Below are 20,182 nucleotides of genomic sequence, written 5' to 3' on the forward strand. Positions count from 1 at the left end.
GAGATTTCTGGTAATCTGAGACGTTGATGCTGTCATCCAGCTGTGTCATGGCATCACTCTAGTTGTGACAATTACTTGACTGGAAAGCAATGTCTTAGTGAGCCCTCATGCCTGTGGTCACCTCTGAACCCCTCCCTTTAGTTATGCTGCTATAGATTAGCCTGCCGGAGCCACATGCTAATCACTGGCATGTGAGCTATGTACATTTAAATCAATGGTGGTTTAAATTGATGTCCACACACTCAGTCTGTATTGTCTATATTTTGCATGCTTCTACCCAAGATGATTGCATGCAAGCACCTAGGAGATGGTCTGGCTTGCTGGTGGATGTACTAATGCCAGGGTTGGATGTGTCATTGCCGCAAGAGGACGTGCTGATGCTAGCTCCTACCTGAGGCTCACCTTGTACACCGAAGGGACTGTGACTACTTGGCCGGGGAACAAGAACCTTAACTATAACTGTAGAACCACCTTTTGTCCACAAATACGGACTTGTGCTGCTTTGTGACATGTTGTAAAAAGCACTATATAAATAAATTTGACTTGACATATATATGATAACCCCCTCATATATATGATAAGCCCCTCATATATATCTGATAACCCCCTCATATATTGATAACCCCTCATATATATTGTATCCAGTAACTCTATGGTCATCTGCAAGAATCAAGATAAATTTGATAAAATATCAAAACTACTAACAAATAAGATCAAATACACACTTCAAAAGAATTTGAAATGCATTCATGTTTATTATCTGGTTATTACAGCCATATTTATTTGTAAATATTGGACACAGGCAGGACTGTAGTCAGATACAGTTAATACTAAACTGTAAATACTGATTGTTAATGTGTTTTAAATGTTCTTGATATTGTTAGTTACAGTGCAGTATTTGTCTTGTTTAAGAACAAATCCCACATGTTGGAGTTTCAGAAAGAAATGGATTCAAAACCAAACAAAACAACAGGTCAGTCTTGGGGAAGATGAAGGCATGTGTGCTCCAGATCATCATCTTCATCAAAACATAACATGCAGATGTGTCTGGACATCGAACGTTTTTCGACATATCAGATGATTATGTTAGCGCTAGCCTGATGAAGACCTCCAGGGCAGGTGTGAGCAGGTCTGAGCTCACAGGCAGTAGCTCAATCACAGGGTCACACTGAACACGCCACAGGACAGAGGGCCTTACATATCTTCCTGTTCCTTCTCAAATACTTTTCATAAAATAAATAATAAAACTGTATTTGAGTCCACAGCCTTGTGTAGCCCATTGCTGCTGTGAAGTGTGTCTCACTCCTTTGACATGTAATGGGCTGAAAATATCCCCAAGTGAGGCGACACCTCAACCAATGTCCCCTGTAAAACGGCAACGTACAGACTGGTCTTGATGGACCCTACACCTCCTGTGGAGTCACTGCCAACCCAGAGCCTCGTGGACAGGGCTAGGGTTAGTAACCACTAACCCCAACCCAGAGCCTCGTGGACAGGGTTAGGGTTAGTAACCACTAACCCCAACCCAGAGCCTCGTGAACAGGGTTAGGGTTAGTAACCACTAACCCCAACCCAGAGCCTCGTGGACAGGGTTAGGGTTAGTAACCACTAACCCTAACCCAGAGCCTCGTGGACAGGGTTAGGGTTAGTAACCACTAACCCAGAGCCTCGTGGACTGGCCAGAGGAACTCGCATTTGTCAGTAAGGAACAACATAAGATAATGGAGACCAGTCAAGAGTAGAAAACCTCATCACAGCTTCACCAACACCACATGATGATTCTCTCTGTGAAACCAGACTTGATTCCAATAAGAACCAATTAAATTCTACATAACATCTACCACAAATTCAAATCAAATCAATTTGTATAGCGCTTTTCACAACACATGTTGTGAAAACATATGAAATTCAAGGATTTTCGTTTTAAAGTGGTGTTAGGGTTACCCACAACTGCTTATCTACACGACCCTGTGATCTGTTCTGCACTGCACTATCTGAAGATATCAAAAGACAGAGGACATCAAACGTTGGTCTCTGCATACAGTAGTGAAAATATGTTTTTAATGCTGTTTTATGTGCATATTAATGTCAGAAAAGTTCAATGGTAAAGCTAGGGTTGTTGACTGATGCCCCTGTATACTGGTAACACTCAGACTGACGCCCCCTGTAGGCAGACGCTGGGGCAGCAGCTGAACTAGTGCTGGCCAGAACACACTTCTGACTTCATACACAGTAGAATCCAAATCACTGGGAAAGTGATGCATGAGAAACAATTTACATGATGCTCAGAAGACCACAGGGTTCTATTACCACAGGTTTTAGTCAAATATTAGTGATTTCACCATCAAGACAACCTCAGGAACTGAAGATCATTAGATTTACCTTAAGGACTGACATGAGCTCGAACAATGTACATAACTTTGTGAATGCATGTAGCAGACAACATTTAAAAAGCTTTGTGAATGATTTTAAAAGCTTTGAGAATTCATAAAATGCATTTGAACAAACAGAACAAAAGCTGAATTATTATACATAAAGTTTACACAACACTTTCAGATGCATAAAAAAAATAAAAATCATGAAAAAACCTCTTAAGCATCCACTCTAAAACAAACCATTTATATATTACACACGTCAAGATACACACAAATATCCAGTAAGACAGCAGATGTCCTGTAGGCCCGTGCAGCCCAGGAACCGCAGAGCCAGGGTCAGTTAATCCAGAGTTAGGGTTTGAGTTAAGCCAGAGTTAGGGTTTGAGTTAAGCCAGAGTTAGGGTTTGAGTTAAGCCAGAGTCAGGGTTAGGGTCAATCCAGGATTCACTCCTGAAACTGGATGCAGTCACAACTCAAGAGCAAGTTGTGACTGCAAAAATGTATGAATCCATGGGCTCGGTCCACATGCGTATCTAAATTTAGGATTCTGTGACGGATCCTGTAGCTTCCACACAGTGTGTTAGCATTACCGCTAGCTTCCACACACAGTGTTAGCGCCAACACTAGCTTCCACACACAGTGTTAGCACTAACTCTCTTATCCACACAGTGTTAGTATCCACACAGTCAGGTCAGTGTGGTTTGACATACAGGTATCAGTAACGGTGAAGGGGGACTGACATTTCAAGTGACGTGAGCACAATCGTTATTGTGTGTTAATAAACGGTGTATGTCAGATGGTGATGTTAGAAACCTGTGATGTCCAGGTCTTAGTGTTTCAGTACGATCCGAGGACACTGTTCTCCATCGAAATTTTTATAATATACAGAGATCAGAACAAACAATTTCTGTCCTCCCCTTCCTGTTGGTTATTTTGAAATCATCTTTGTTTCCTCATTATTAAACTAAAATGCAAAATAAAACAAACTAACAATTTTTAAAAAGCCTCTCAGAATGATCAGCCGCCAGTCCGAGCAAAGTCCCACGACACGTGGTGACCGATAGGCAGGTGTGATGACGTGGTCAAACATGCATTATTGATTAATTGATCAGCTCCAGCTAGCTTCAGCTCAGAGGACAGCAGACACTAGGCAGACCCTCCTCGTGTCCTCCACCTTGGCGTGACCTCCACCTCCCAGTCCTGACCTCCGTCTCTTAGCCACTTAAGAGCTCAGCAAAGGCTGTTGCTCAGCAGGTGTACACCGCTGTAGGAAATTTAGTGAAAAGGGAAAATCCAGAATCCAAATTAGTCAATCAGTTACACAAAATGCACTCTAAAAATCTAATGTCAATATAGATCACCACACATCTCCAAGATCAAGGCCTACAAATGTTTACATCACCCCACTTCACTCTGGCACAATGACCAAGCGTCCAAAAACTCACTGATTACTCAAGCGCCAACGATTAAAAACAAAAAGATTTGTAGTAGATACCTGGGAAAAGATTAGCAGTACATGACTAAGATATTTTGGAAGGATTAAATAAAAGATGCATTAAATAAAAGATTAAATAAAAGAGCAGCTGGGAACAGCACCAAGGTCAAACAAGAGCAGCTGGGAACAGCGCCAAGGTCAAACGAGCAGCTGGGAACAGCACCAAGGTCATACAAGCAATGCAGACAAAGTTTAAACTGAAAGTAACAGTGCTTCACTCACCTCTGGCGTCTTCTGAAAGCATAACAGCACCATGAAGACCACGCCCAGTATTATGCCTAGACCAATCAGGATGAAGGGAGTGTTGATCACCACGTTGCCTTCAGTAACCACCAGCCTCAGCTTCTTGGCAGACTCTTCATCAATGAGAACACTCTGAGAATCAAGAAGGTGCTTCAAACAATATTCAGGTCCAAATACTTCCTGTTCTAGTACATGTGCAGACATCTGGGTTACGCGACCCTCCAAAACACTGTCTTCATCACCAAAACACTGTCTTCATCACCAAAACACTGTCTTCTAGCACTAGTGCAGTATAAACACAGGTCACACTAACACTGGTGCAGTATAAACACAGGTCACACTGACACTGGTGCAGTATAAACACAGGTCACACTGACACTGGTGCAGTATAAACACAGGTCACACTGACACTGGTGCAGTATAAACACAGGTCACACTGACACTGGTGCAGTATAAACACAGGTCACACTGACACTGGTGCAGTATAAACACAGGTCACACTAACACTAGTGCAGTATAAACACAGGTCACACTAACACTAGTGCAGTATAAACACAGGTCACACCAATACTAGTGCAGTATAAACACAGGTCACACCAATACTAGTGCAGTATAAACACAGGTCACACTAACACTAGTGCAGTATAAACACAGGTCACACTAACACTAGTGCAGTATAAACACAGGTCACACTAACACTAGTGCAGTATAAACACAGGTCACACCAATACTAGTGCAGTATAAACACAGGTCACACTAACACTGGTGTAAGAATTTCCACTGTGGTAAATTAACAGGGCTCCACACAGCGATATGCGGTATTATCGCCATTTTTGTTGTTTTCACAAACATATCCTGATTTAAGTGCTATTATAAACACGTTTTTATTGCAGTTGTTATTAAGAATATTATATTTTTATAACAAAGCCGACACAGTTGTAGGACAAATTAAACAGTCCTTATTGTTAAATGCAGAGCACGTAAGGCTAATGACGCGCAATAAGAACGCTCCTTTACTCTTTCATGGAAACAAAGTCCAGCTTATAGCCTACGATTGATCTGCGCTGTGCAAAGAAGGCAAAAAAAACTTGAGCACATGAGATCAGAATTCGTTTAAAAAAAAGAAGGAAAACGAAACCCTTCCTTTAGTAATAAAGTCTAGGTTTAGTCCGGCGTTATCATGGCCTTGTTACGTGCTAGGAAAACCAACATGTTCACCTTATGTGGTTTCAGAGAGGATCTAAGTGGGGTAACAATGTTTCCGGCAGCACTAAAAACTCTCTGGTGGTGTGCTCGTTGCACAAATACACATGTACTTGCGGGCCACTTTAGAAAGCAGAGGAAATCTAACCTGGTTGTCGCGCCACCAGGCGATGGGATCTGCGTTAGGGCTCGTGCAGGTAGCGCGAGCTCTCTTAGTTTCCCCGTTTCACAGCAACCTTTCGCACACAGATTTTGCATATTGCCTCATCTAAATTGTCCGGCTCTCTCTTTTCATTCGGTTGAAAGCCGAAATGCTCCCAAACTGGCGAAGTCACATTTGGTTTTGCGACCAGAGTAGCCGCAATTGTTTCCATAAAATGGCCACTCAGAAGCAACGGATACGAACGTTTTTAAATAGTAATTAACATCCACCGCACACGCAGCGAAGTGGCTTACGTGTAAAACAAGAAGAACCTTGTGGAAAAAAAGAAAACACGAACATCGCGGTGTGACGGTTGCTTGGAATTCCCTGCGGTTGGCAGGTGAATATCGCGGTATTACAATATTGCGGTTATTGCGACAGCCCTAAACACAGGTTACACTAACAGTGGCGCAGTATAAACACAGGTCACACTGACACTAGTGCAGTATAAACACAGGTCACACTAACACTAGTGCAGTATAAACTGAGAGTGAACAGGAACCACAAGTCTTACCTCATTAAGAAACATCACTGGATAGACCAGCGTCCTGATGTTCTCACTGAGAGGACAGAAAGGGGGAAGATGAGACATGAGAATCTAAATGCTACATGTACACAGAAAACAATTTGAACTCAATCAAGGGTGGTTTAAGATTTCTGGAAGAGTTGCCCCAAGTTGATGCATCTACAGCACTCTATATATCTATATATCACTGTAAATATCTATATATCACTCTATACATCACTCTATATATCTATATATCACTGTAAATATCTATATATCACTGTAAATATCTATATATCACTCTATACATCACTCTATATATCTATACATCTATGCGTCACATGGCTGCTACTGAGAACGTGTGAAGGAGACATTTTGCATTACGTGCACACCTGTGACTGCACCACATGTAAGCAGTCTCCACACGATCATCACCACACACAAGCCATCAGGCCACATGGCCACATCCTCACAGGACTTCTCGCCTTGATTGTGGAGAAACACCACTGTTTGAACTGCTGTCCTTAGGGAGTTCTGTTTTCTGTTCTGTTCCGTTTTCTCCCCCGAATACAGATGAAAAGTCGAGATATTTTAAAACTTCTAACGTAACCTCAAAGAAACAGACGATGACATACATCACACGTCTGGTACAGCCATGCTGTGAACTATACATGTATGCAGGCACAATGTAAAGGCCAACAGAGAGACACGCAGGATACAAAACACCACACTTCCTCTGGACCAATCCACTTCTTCCTGTTTATTATTCCTAACAGGTGGTGTTCATGGCCATGCGAAGTTCACATGGTCACACCTATGCACAACCACCCTCCCACCCCCCTCCACACACACACACACACACACACACACACACACACACACACACACACACACACACACACACACACACACACACGCCCAACTCCACAGACACTCCCCCCCACTCACTCCCCTCCACCCCAACAACAAACCCACCTACACCCCTCCAACCACCCACAGACCCTGCCTCCTCCACGCACACACACACACTTCCCCACAGACCCTGACCCCCCCCCCCCCACACACACACATTTCCCCACAGACCCTGCCTCCTCCACACACATTTCCCCACAGACGCTGACCCCCCCCCCCCCACACATTTCCCCACAGACCCTGCCTCCTCCACACACACACACACACACACACACACACACACACACACACACATTTCCCCACAGACCCTGCCCCCCACACACACACTCCCCACAGACCCTGACCCCCCTGGTTTTGTGGAGTGAGCTACTTCTCTGGCTATTTTGGATGGTTAGACATGCAGATTAGAGTTCACTCTGGTTCACACTAAAATTGAAACAGATCCAATTCTGTCCTACTTTCAGTTTTGAAGACCGAAGTTACCACTGAGTGTCACACTCCTTTTAAAGTGATCTGAAAACGTGAGAGAGCCCTGGTGTTGGAGCACTGTGTGAGTGTCAGGTGACAGGAAGCCCAACACTCCACACAACCCTCACGCTTCCTCTGCCTGGTATTGGATTAACACATCAGGCCATGTTAACAGCTACTCCAAAGGTTGATATATTCTGTTCAGTATACACTGTGGTTTTGTGTAGAAAAACACAATGTCTGCTTTATAAAGATCAGATCACATATTAGGAACAATTCCTGAAAAAAAACCATAAAATTCAACAGACTCACAAACCTTTCTTCGCAACAAAGTATAAGAACATAGACACAAATGTTTAGCTAACAGTTTAGGTCAAGAGTTCGAATCATGTCCTCAGTCAGTCCTCACAAACAAATCTCCGTCAGAATATCTCCTGTTAAGTTCAGGGTCAGGGTCAGGAGGAGTCTCCAAGGATGACTGAACCACTGTGTGATACATTAGTCCTGAAGATTTCTGCCTCTGTAAGTATCTATCAGACCTGGACCCTAAGCATTGCACCACACCCCAGACCACCCCCCCCCCCCCCCCCCACACGCGCGCACACACACACACACACACACACACACACACACACACACACACACACACACCTGAACAATGGAAGTTTCTCGATGAAGACGTTCACCTGAAGTCGCTTTGCTGCTTGCACTACGAGTCCAGTGAGCTTTGGGGAAAAACACACACACACACACACACACACAAACAAACAAACAACTTTTAACAGCAGGTGTAATACACCAGATATCATCTCAACACATCCAAAGACAGGGGAGATGTATAAACAAACAGAGCGGTGTCTTATGTCTCCCGTAACGATCTGCAGGCCTTGGTGGCCATCGTTATCAGTAAAGCTGTTGTGACATCGTTATCAGTAAAGCTGTTGTGACATCGTTATCAGTAAAGCTGTTGTGACATCGTTGTCTGTAAAGCTGTTGTGACATCGTTGTCTGTAAAGCTGTTGTGACATCGTTATCAGTAAAGCTGTTGTGACATCGTTGTCTGTAAAGCTGTTGTGACATCGTTGTCTGTAAAGCTGTTGTAACATCGTTGTCTGTAAAGCTGTTGTAACATCGTTGTCTGTAAAGCTATTGTAACATCGTTGTCTGTAAAGCTATTGTAACATCGTTGTCTGTAAAGCTGTTGTAACATCGTTATCAGTAAAGCTGTTGTAACTTCACATGACTGAGGCTACCAGAAGACTAAAGTACCTCTCAGTATGAAAACTGCACCTGTGAGCCACGTTACGGTCGGTACAAATACCACTAAAATTTTACCATTTTAGGGTTGGGAAACCCTTGGATTCTAGGGCTGTAAAACCTTCTGTAACTTTAGTACCACAGGAAACAATAAATATAATATTTTTAAAAAATTTATAAGACTTTTAATTAATTTTTGTCAAAAGATGCAGCAATGATAATTTAATATAACAATATAAATTCTTGTTTAAATGCAGGCCCCCAAGTTTCAGTCTTGACTATGCCATGACCTGTTCTGAGAAGGCTGCTAACCTGAATCTCAAAACACTTAATAAAATAAACAGCTTTCATGGTAGATGGCGCACAAGTGTGTGTGAAAACACTTAATAAAATAAACAGCTTTCATGGTAGATGGCGCACGACTGTATGTGAAAACACTTAATAAAATAAACAGCTTTCATGGTAGATGGCGCACGACTGTGTGTGAAAACACTTAATAAAATAAACAGCTTTCATGGTAGATGGCGCACGACTGTGTGTGAAAACACTTAATAAAATAAACAGCTTTCATGGTAGATGGTGCACGACTGTGTGTGAAAACGCTTAATAAAATAAACAGCTTTCATGGTAGATGGCGCACGAGTGGGTGAAGTTAAAGGTTGAGGGTGACAGGAGACAATTAAGTGTGTTTGATTTGAAATCCAAATACACTGTGCAGAGCCAAACTGCACAAATGCTGAAACACTGTTCACACGTTGTCCTGTAATGAAAGAGGTGAACCAAAACCCACACTATACTGCCCTCTACTGTTAGCAGTTAAAAACTGCATATACATTTAACAAGTAACCATATATATCACTTTTCAAAGCAGACGATCAATAAACTTTGATTTAATCATATAATTTTAAGGAACCAAACTCAAATGTTTTAAAACCCACTCTACTGTTCTTGTCCTATGAGTTTAATCCTAAACCTGTCTCTTTCTACGAGTTTAACACTAATCTTGTCTCTCTCTCTCTCTGTTAGTTTAAGCCAAAACCTGTCTCTCTGTGTGTAAGTTTAAGCCTAACCCTTTCTCTCTCTGTGGGTTAAAGCCTTTGCCGCTCTCAGAGTTTAACCCTGTCTGTCTGTCTGTGTCTGTCTGTCTGTCTGTCTCAGAGTTTAACCATGTCTGTCTGTCTGTCTGTCTGTCTGTCTGTCTGTCTGTCTCGGAGTTTAACCCTTGTGGCTTAATACCTTCCCCTAGTTTGCCATTCTAGGGATAACCTGTGGATGTTGGAGAGAATAATGCAGATCAGGGTTATTAGAGGTCAAATGCATCTGCAGCAGATGAAATAACACGGCTTAGAGTTATCATGAGTTATGTGTGATATTAACACGGGTTAGAGTTATCATGAGTTATGTGTGATATTAACACGGGTTAGAGTTATCATGAGTTATGTGTGATATTAACACAGGTTAGAGTTATCATGAGTTATGTGTGATATTAACACAGGTTAGAGTTATGAGCTATGTGTGATATTAACACATTAGAGTTATTGCAGTGTGACAAAGGATGAGTAGGGATGTGTGATATTGGCAAAAATGCCAATAATTATAAACTATAAGTGTAATCGTTCTATATGAGTCAGCACATCTTTGAGACCCAGTGTGGTCTTCAGGGAAGAACAATGTTTGCAACAGATTTGCCATTACGCAAACGGTGTCTGCAAAAATGTCAGTAAAGGAGGAAACACCACACAAGTAGCTGAACACATCACAGACTTCCCCAGCTGCATGAAGATGAGAGCAAGTTGTCAATTAGTAAAATGTTCAAATTGAAAAAGATACATAAACTGTCGAATTGTCGAATTTTAGTGGCATTGGTAGTGACCAATAAATGTCCGGTACTGTGAATCCCTAATATTGAGCGTGAAGGGTGATGGAGGGGGTGATGGAGTGGGTGATGGAGTGGGTGATGGAGGGGGTGATGGAGGGGGTGATGGAGTGGGTGATGGAGTGGGTGATGGAGGGGGTGATGGAGGGGGTGATTGGGGGGGTGATGGAGTGGGTGATGGAGGGGGTGATGGGGGGGTGATGGAGGGGGTGATGGAGGGGGTGATGGAGGGGGTGATTGGGGGGGTGATTGGGGGGGTGATGGAGTGGGTGATGGAGTGGGTGATTGGGGGGGTGATGGAGTGGGTGATGGAGGGGGTGATTGGGGGGGTGATTGGGGGGGTGATGGAGGGGGTGATGGAGGGGGTGATGGAGTGGGTGATGGAGGGGGTGATGGAGGGGGTGATGGAGGGGGTGATGGAGGGGGTGATGGAGTGGGTGATGGAGTGGGTGATGGAGTGGGTGATGGAGGGGGTGATGGAGGGGGTGATTGGGGGGTGATGGAGTGGGTGATTGGGGGGGTGATGGAGTGGGTGATTGGGGGGGTGATGGAGTGGGTGATTGGGGGGGTGATGGAGTGGGTGATTGGGGGGGTGATTGGGGGGGTGATTGGGGGGGTGATGGAGGGGGTGATGGAGGGGGTGATGGAGGGGGTGATGGGGGTACCGGGTTGATGTCGATGGCGGTCTGGTGTTCCTCCTTCCTGGGTCTCATCCCATACACACTCTGGGCAAACTGCTCATCCGCCTGGTAGAAATGTGGGGAGGACATGATGATTGGAGCACCTGGGAGAAGAGAAGAAAAGGAGAAAGCAATAAAAGGAATGAATGTACAGAGGAAGAGAGAGAAAGGCAAAAAGACAATGACCAACGTCCAGAAATGCCCCCTCGCGTGTGCCCTACCAGAAATGCCCCCTCGCGTGTGCCCTACCAGAAATGCCCCCTCGCGTGTGCCCTACCAGAAATGCCCCCTCGCGTGTGCACTACCAGAAATGCCCCCTCGCGTGTGCACTACCAGAAATGCCCCCTCGCGTGTGCACTACCAGAAATGCCCCCTCGCGTGTGCACTACCAGAAATGCCCCCTCGCGTGTGCACTACCAGAAATGCCCCCTCGCGTGTGCCCTACCAGAAATGCCCCCTCGCGTGTGCCCTACCAGAAATGCCCCCTCGCGTGTGCCCTACCAGAAATGCCCCCTCGCGTGTGCCCTACCAGAAATGCCCCCTCGCGTGTGCCCTACCAGAAATGCCCCCTCGCGTGTGCCCTACCAGAAATGCCCCCTCGCGTGTGCCCTACCAGAAATGCCCCCTCGCGTGTGCACTACCAGAAATGCCCCCTCGCGTGTGCACTACCAGAAATGCCCCCTCGCGTGTGCACTACCAGAAATGCCCCCTCGCGTGTGCACTACCAGAAATGCCCCCTCGCGTGTGCCCTACCAGAAATGCCCCCTCGCGTGTGCCCTACCAGAAATGCCCCCTCGCGTGTGCCCTACCAGAAATGCCCCCTCGCGTGTGCCCTACCAGAAATGCCCCCTCGCGTGTGCACTACCAGAAATGCCCCCTCGCGTGTGCACTACCAGAAATGCCCCCTCGCGTGTGCACTACCAGAAATGCCCCCTCGCGTGTGCACTACCAGAAATGCCCCTCGCGTGTGCCCTACCAGAAATGCCCCTCGCGTGTGCCCTACCAGAAATGCCCCTCGCGTGTGCCCTACCAGAAATGCCCCTCGCGTGTGCCCTACCAGAAATGCCCCTCGCGTGTGCACTACCAGAAATGCCCCTCGCGTGTGCACTACCAGAAATGCCCCTCGCGTGTGCACTACCAGAAATGCCCCTCGCGTGTGCACTACCAGAAATGCCCCTCGCGTGTGCACTACCAGAAATGCCCCTCGCGTGTGCACTACCAGAAATGCCCCTCGCGTGTGCACTACCAGAAATGCCCCTCGCGTGTGCACTACCAGAAATGCCCCTCGCGTGTGCACTACCAGAAGTGTCCTGATAGAACACGTATACGTGCAGGACAATATGCATGCAACACATGTGTGTTCTACGTTTTGTGTACGTGTAATGAAAGTGTCCTTGCTAACTCTCAGCCTAAACCTAAACCTAACACTAAAACTAACACTAACACTAACACTAATCTTGCTAACAGATTCTGGAATAGATTTGAATACGTTTGAAATTTCAATGGCTAATCATCATGGGTGTGTTTGTAACATCTATGAACACACCTGCTCCCACGTCAACAACCTCAGCATTCTCATCCACTCAGCTGACCCCTCTCATAACATATAACATACTTGGCGAAATAAAGTGATTCTGATTCTTCTATGGAGTTTCACCTACCAAACAAATAATTATTTTTCTAACCACACTGACATGTTAGTAGTGGTGCAGCAGTTGAAACGTCCTTCTGAAGAGGGAACAGGGTTCATACACTTTTTTGACAATTAATTTCCATGACTTTTCCATGACTTTCAGGCAAATTTCAATGACTATACATTCTCTAAACATATGTGTAGACATGAAAAATAAGAAAAAATCCAGGCCAAAATTCCACAGTATATCATAAATTAATGAAAAGCCACGTGGTTTAATTGAAAAAATAAACATTTACCGTATTTTCAATATCAATATACGTCGCACCTACAAAGTTTTTTAAATGGAAAATGTTGTAGCTATAAGCCGTATCCGGGCTAAAAGTGAGTCCCCGCTTACCGACGGGTCTGGTTAACGACGGACTGGAGTTACGACCGACTTTACGTAATTTTGCGCGGTGCGCGAAGGTGCAGTGGCAGCACAGTGGAGTGTAGTGGAGTGGTGTATAGTGTATGATAAGCTGAAGCAGCGCAGCCTCCACCGTAGCCCATCTCGACAACGCGATCGCTCTTTCTCGCGTTGTACGCACGCAGTTTTTTTCTATACTGTATTTATGATTAAAGCGTATCTAAATCTAGGGTCACGCTTAACGACGAAAACTGCTTTACGACAGACTTTTCAGTCTCTAACCCCATCGTTAACCGATTGGTTAACCGCACATTTTGCACGTGTCCTTGTCTTTCTCAAACCACAGCTTGTATTTGTCCAACTGAAGCAGCCATTGTTGAATCGGCATTTACCAGCATTACGCTGATTTACATGTCAAAGTACAATCTACAGCTCCGCTTGGAGTCCGTCGCTAACGCAGCGAACTAACGTGTGAAGTTACGTTAGCGGTCCGCACAATGAAAAAAAAGGCTATATATATATTTCTTCCGGTTATCAGAACGACAAACATTTATTGTGTCAAGCAAATTTCCATGACTTTTCCAAAACATTTGAGTATTTTTATTTTTTCCAAAACTTATCCAGGCCTGGAAATTGCTATTTTCAAATTCCATAACTTTTCCAGGTTTTTCATGACCGTACGAACCCTGAGGGAAAACTTGAGTGAACACGCACACACTGGCACATTACACATGTGAACTCTAGCTAGCATTTGCATATACTGCAGTATAACCAAACACGTTTCCCCACTAGCTTTCCTACAGGAAACACGTTATGAACAAGTATGAAAAAACAGACAAACACTTGCACAGACCTTTTTTGCAGATGCTGACATTCAACAGACCAGAGCCGAGACAGTTGTCCCCGAAGCAGAATCCAGCATTAGCGGGATTTACAGACTTGTTGGCAAATACTTCAAACGGGGGAACGAAGCGGTAAACAGGAATCCCCTTCACAGTGAGCTCAGCCTGAAACGTGGCATACAGGGACCTAACAACAGTAACACGGGGGACTTTACATTACATCGGTATTTATCCTTAAAACACTGGGCTAATCAACTGACCCTAACTAAATAAATGAATAAACTATTTCAGCCAAGTGTACACACCCCTTCATGTGTGGATATTTAAAATGCTCACATCAAGACGTGCCTAAATAGCTACCTAAGCAATTATGACATCAACTTACACATACACATAGATACACAAACAGTGGATCAAACAGAGAGAGATACACATACACAGTGGATCAAACAGAGAGAGAGATACACATACACAGAGGATCAAACAGAGAGAGATACACAAACAGTGGATCAAACAGAGAGAGAGATACACATACACAGAGGATCAAACAGAGAGAGATACACATACACAGAGGATCAAACAGAGAGAGATACACAAACAGTGGATCAAACAGAGAGAGAGATACACATACACAGAGGATCAAACAGAGAGAGATACACATACACAGAGGGGGAGACAGACAGACGGAGAAGGGCAGGTTGAGAGAAAGTGAGTTGACCCTTGACCTGCACAGGTCTGTGGAGAACATGTACAGCTGTTCTGTCTTGGTGATGATTGGGTGAAATGTTGCTCCGTTAGTTCCATTGATCATGTTACACTCGTCTGTGGTCCACCAGCTCAGCGAACTACAAACACAGATAAAGAGACACATCACAGCTTGAACACGCACCAGACGACCCACAGCTTGAACACACACCAGACGACCCACAGCTTGAACACACACCAGACGACCCACAGCTTGAACACACACCAGATGACCCACAGCTTGAACACACACCAGACGACCCACAGCTTGGCCGGTTAATCAGCACATCCACACATTTGTTTACATCTTCAAGAACGCTTACCTTTGGTCATTCCACTGATTCACTCGAGCAAAGTCCTGATAGTTCTGTTTCCCTGTGAAGAACACATACTCCCCATCATCCGTCTGATTCATCTGAGGAACACACACACACACACACACAGACACACACACAAACACACACACATACACACACACACACTTCAAAGGCAGGAACAGTGCTGCTCACAGCAGTTTATGTGCTAGGGTTAGCGGTTAGAGGTTAGGGTTAACTAGGGTTAGCTAGGGTTAACCCTAGGGTTAGGGTTAGCTAGGGGTAGGGTTAGCTAGGGTTAACTAGGGTTAGCTAGGGGTAGGGTTAGCTAGGGTTAACTAGGGTTAGCTAGGGTTAACCCTAGGGGTAGGGTTAGCTAGGGGTAGGGTTAGCTAGGGTTAACCCTAACCCTATTGCTTTCAGGAAGACTTGTTTTCAGAGTGTCAACTTTTTCCACACTGCAACATAAACACCACAGTGTTGCTGCTCACAGCAGTTTATGTGCTAGGGTTAGCGGTTAGAGGTTAGGGTTAACTAGGGTTAGCTAGGGTTAACCCTAGGGTTAGGGTTAGGGTTGGTTAGGGTTAGCTAGGGTTAACTAGGGTTAACCCTAGGGGTAGGGTTAGCTAGGGGTAGGGTTAGCTAGGGTTAACCCTAGGGGTAGGGTTAGCTAGGGGTAGGGTTAGCTAGGGTTAACCCTAGGGGTAGGGTTAGCTAGGGGTAGGGTTAGCTAGGGGTAGGGTTAACCCTAGGGTTAGGGTTAGCTAGGGTTAACTAGGGTTAGGGTTAGCTAGGGTTAACTAGGGTTAGCTAGGGTTAACCCTAGGGGTAGGGTTAGCTAGGGGTAGGGTTAGCTAGGGTTAACCCTAACCCTATTGCTTTCAGGAAGACTTGTTTTCAGAGTGTCAACTTTTTCCACACTGCAACATAAACACCACAGTGTTGCCATAGTGATTCAGCTGGCTATATTTAAGAAGGTTATCACAGTTAAAGCGCCAACAGATTCTGACACACCTGACGATTCAGCCACTGACAGGTACATATCTGACTGTACAGCTACAAGCAGGCACATATCTGACTGTACAGCCACAAGCAGGCACATATCTGACTGTACAGCCACAAGCAGGCACATATCTCACTGTACAGCTACAAGCAGGTACATATCTCACTGTACAGCTACAAGCAGGCACATATCTCACTGTACAGCCACAAGCAGGCACATATCTCACTGTACAGCCACAAGCAGGCACATATCTGACTGTACAGCTACAAGCAGGCACATATCTTATATGGCCCCTCACACCACTAAACGTGCACTTTTAAAACTTCTCTGGATAAGAGCATCTGCTAAATGCTAACTCCAAATGCAAACTGTAAATTAAAATTGGCATTCTGTGAAGAAATCCACCCACACTTCCTGCTCCAACACTCTCTCATCCTGAGTGGAACCACCTCCTGGAACAGAACCGCTGTGTGTACGCCTGCCCCGTCTGGGTGAAAACACCTCTACCTGGTAGAACAGGCCGAAGTTCGGGTCCAGGTGTGGGTCGACCACCCGCAGGTCCTTCAGCAGGGGGTCCTCGTAGCCCCACAGCAGCTCAGCCACGGTCCGCGTGGCAAACGCGCCGATGCCCTTGGACCTCATCAGGTCGGCGATGAAGCGGCTTATGGTAGGATGATCTTTGAATTTCTCCATCACTGCCTGAACACCCCACATACAGGACGCAGGTGACAACCATGTGTACAATCACCAAGCACAATGGCCTACAACTGACTCACATCTCACGCTCAAAAAACACTCAAAATGTTCAAAATGTTTTGAATTCAGAATGCTTCATATGGAAAATGGTTCACCAACAATCGATTTTTGTAATCATGAAAGTTCATTCCATTCATTCCAAGTGTTGAGTTCTTTTAGACATTCCTCTATGTGTTTGCGAGGTATCTGTCTATATACACAGATGTGTATAGGTCAGTACTTAATCCTAACTCTACAAAAGAGTACCTAATTAACTAAACACTATAGGTCAATGCCTAATTAACCCATAACCCTACAGGTCAGTGCCTAATTAAGACTCTTAAGAGACTTTATACTGAAGTGATCAATGACGCATATTGTGGTCAGACCACCACAACCGTTTTCAAAGACAAAAACATCCTTAGATGAATGTAAAATGTAGTTTTACCACAGCAGGGATGTTGGCTGTCCTGATGAGGTCATCCTCTGACCCCCACGACCTGCTGGGCTCAAACACGTAGGTCTTGGGATTGACTGCTGCTACTTTGGTACCATTCGCCATGAAAACCACCTGCTCCATGGGCCGATACTCTCTAACACACACACGCGTGCACACACACATGCGCACACACACACACACATGCGCACACACACACACACAGGAAGTGAAACCTCTCAGTATCGTCATATCATCTGACCCCAAGAGTGGATTCAGAAACATCAGCAGTTTTCCTCCGAGATTAAAATGCTGTTGTTTTCTTCTACAAATATCAAAATAACAAATACAACCGCAGTGTTGGTTACCATAGAGCAGACTATCATTCACCGTGTTAATGTAATAAAGATAATAACAGGAAGATGAACAGGACCCAGCATGATAATGCCCATGTGTTGTCACTCCACTTTAGTTCAGCACTACGGTTTATCCAGGAAGCCAGTCCAACACCATCAACCACATTTTCCACGCATACACACACGTGAGCTCACGTGAGACTACTTCCAAAGGGCAGAAATCATATGACTTGTGTGACATACCTACATGTCTTATGCTGCTTGTGGCTTAATGAACCACCTTTGGCTGTCACCTGAGTCAGAACACGTGCCCGTACCTGTATGTATACGGGCCCACCTGGATCACGTACCTGTATGTATACGGGCCCACCTGGATCACGTACCTGTATGTATACGGGCCCACCTGGATCACGTACCTGTATGTATACGGGCCCACCTGGATCACGTACCTGTATGTATACGGGCCCACCTGGATCACGTACCTGCATGTATACGGGCCCACCTGGATCACGTACCTGCATGTATACGGGCCCACCTGGATCACGTACCTGCATGTATACGGGCCCACCTGGATCACGTACCTGTATGTATACGGGCCCACCTGGATCACGTACCTGTATGTATACGGGCCCACCTGGATCACCGCAGGCCGATCTCCTGCCATCACCTCAAAAGGGTTCGTCAGGTTGAAGAAGTAAAACTCCATGAAGACAGGTGGGGGAGGATCTCGCCAGACCTCAAACGCCTCGGTGCCATTTTCCAGCACTACTTCCTTTAAGACAAAGCACGGTTAGTGGGTCAGGGTCAGTGGGTCAGGATGGGTCAGGGTTAGTGGGTCAGGGTTAGTGGGTCAGGATGGGTCAGGGTTAGTGGTTGGTGGGTCATGGTGGTTTGGTGGGTCGGGGTGGTTTGGTGGGTCATGGTGGTTTGGTGGGTCATGGTGGTTTGGTGGGTCATGGTGGTTTGGTGGGTCAGGGTGGTTGGTGGGTCAGGGTGGTTGGTGGGTCAGGGTGGGTCATGGTGCTGCTTTGTTTATGCAGATACACAGCTTGTTGCCTCTGATAAATGCTGACATACCACAATGCTAGAAGATCAACGATCATCAAGTGTATTATAAGAAAGCAAAGCTCAAGAACGAGAAATCCCAGTTTGTTTCATAATCGTCTCACTCATCTCACACTCACACAGGTTAGTGAGTCGCAGTGTTTATGTGGCTGTGGTGGTGAGCTGATTAGTTTGTGTGTGGTGAACACTGGTGAACAGGTGAATAACCCTGGGTAACTGACACACCTGATTAACACACATTCACTATTAGCTGCGCTAGTTAACAAGATCCTCACTTACCGATTTAATCCTGTTGTACAGCACGTTTTGGAAGACATGAGCCAAAACCGTCGCGATGCCCGCGACTAACGCCAGAATGGCCAGCAGCGCCGTCAGGTACACGCAGGAGGACGTGAGACGCATCGGGCTGGACACGCCGCGGTAGTCCTGTCTCACCGTCTCTGTCTCACTCCCGCACGGTAGTGCCGCTGTCTCACCGTCTCTGTCTCACTCCTGCACGGTAGTGCCGCTGTCTCACCGTCTCTGTCTCACTCCCGCACGGTAGTGCCGCTGTCTCACCGTCTCAGCGTGTCGGGAACACGGACACACTCCCACGTCTCTGTCTCACTGACACTCCCGCAGGGTTCAACTCACTGTCTTTGTCTCACTCCACTGTCTCTCGTGCACTGGTCTTACGCCCTGCTGAGGAGGCGTGGCCAGCTCACACAGAGCTGTACGTCACTCCGTTTAACTTTGTGATTGTGTACGTTTTCCATTAATGGCAGTGAGAGATTTAGAATAAAATTAGTATTTGAATGATTGCGAGTTAAAGCCTGCATATTACATTCTGAAACATGTACATGATTTATATCCTGGAAAATCAGGGAAATAAACACACCAAATCACATGACATTGACGCATGCGCTTTCACGAAGCGAGCGATAGAAACTGGAAAGTCATATGACTTTTCCGTCAAAATAAAAGCCAACACGGGAACGTTGTAAATCTAATTAAGCCGTAAATGTTAAGGCAAGGTAAGTTTATTTCTTTATCACCTTTCACACACGCTGGCAATTTAAAGTACTTTAAAAGAAAAAAGAGGCTTAACACAAGATCTATCATTTTGGGAAGGTCTTTGACAACAAAATATAATAAATAAATGAAAAAACTCAATTTTAAAGGAATAAAAATGTAAATAAAAGTAATTAAATAACGAATCTAAAGGAATCAATCAGATATGAATAAGATTAAGAAAAATAATTAAGAATTAAAGGACATAATAAGTAAAAGATAAAAAAAAACAGTAAATCAAGACAAATTAAAATAAGAAAATAAGAATAAGTAAAATACAAAATAAAACAGGCTACAGTTTCAGTACCTACAAACCAATATCTAATATTAAACACCGGCCCAAAATAAGTACGTTTTTATCTTTCATTTAAACACATCT

The 20,182-nt window shown here is 45.1% G+C and overlaps 1 protein-coding gene across 1 annotated transcript; it reads right to left on the minus strand.

The window, feature by feature from the left end:
* Window positions 1-730: 730 nt before the first annotated feature.
* On the minus strand, window positions 731-19,593 carry scarb2c (scavenger receptor class B, member 2c). The gene is made up of 12 exons (XM_076986291.1): window positions 19,033-19,593; window positions 18,303-18,460; window positions 17,345-17,489; window positions 16,669-16,860; window positions 15,168-15,259; window positions 14,826-14,945; window positions 14,112-14,287; window positions 11,202-11,320; window positions 8,055-8,128; window positions 6,033-6,078; window positions 4,093-4,245; window positions 731-3,639 (listed from the first exon to the last, which is right to left on the minus strand). The coding sequence occupies exons 1-12, from the start codon at window positions 19,153-19,155 to the stop codon at window positions 3,598-3,600; spliced, it is 1,440 nt and encodes a 479-aa protein (XP_076842406.1). The 5' UTR covers window positions 19,156-19,593; the 3' UTR covers window positions 731-3,597.
* Between the last annotated feature and the right edge of the window lie 589 nt (window positions 19,594-20,182).

Source organism: Brachyhypopomus gauderio, unplaced genomic scaffold (genome assembly GCF_052324685.1).
Source record: "Brachyhypopomus gauderio isolate BG-103 unplaced genomic scaffold, BGAUD_0.2 sc46, whole genome shotgun sequence".
NCBI classification, from domain to species: domain Eukaryota; kingdom Metazoa; phylum Chordata; class Actinopteri; order Gymnotiformes; family Hypopomidae; genus Brachyhypopomus; species Brachyhypopomus gauderio.

Coding starts and splice junctions, on each gene's coding strand:
- scarb2c (XM_076986291.1), bottom strand. CDS start 19,155: ATGCGTCTCACGTCCTCCTGCGTGTACCTGACGGCGCTGCTGGCCATT. Junction 14,946..15,167: donor AATCAGTGGAATGACCAAAG/GTAAGCGTTCTT, acceptor CTGTGTTTGTAG/TTCGCTGAGCTGGTGGACCA. Junction 4,246..6,032: donor CAGTGATGTTTCTTAATGAG/GTAAGACTTGTG, acceptor CTTGATTCTCAG/AGTGTTCTCATTGATGAAGA.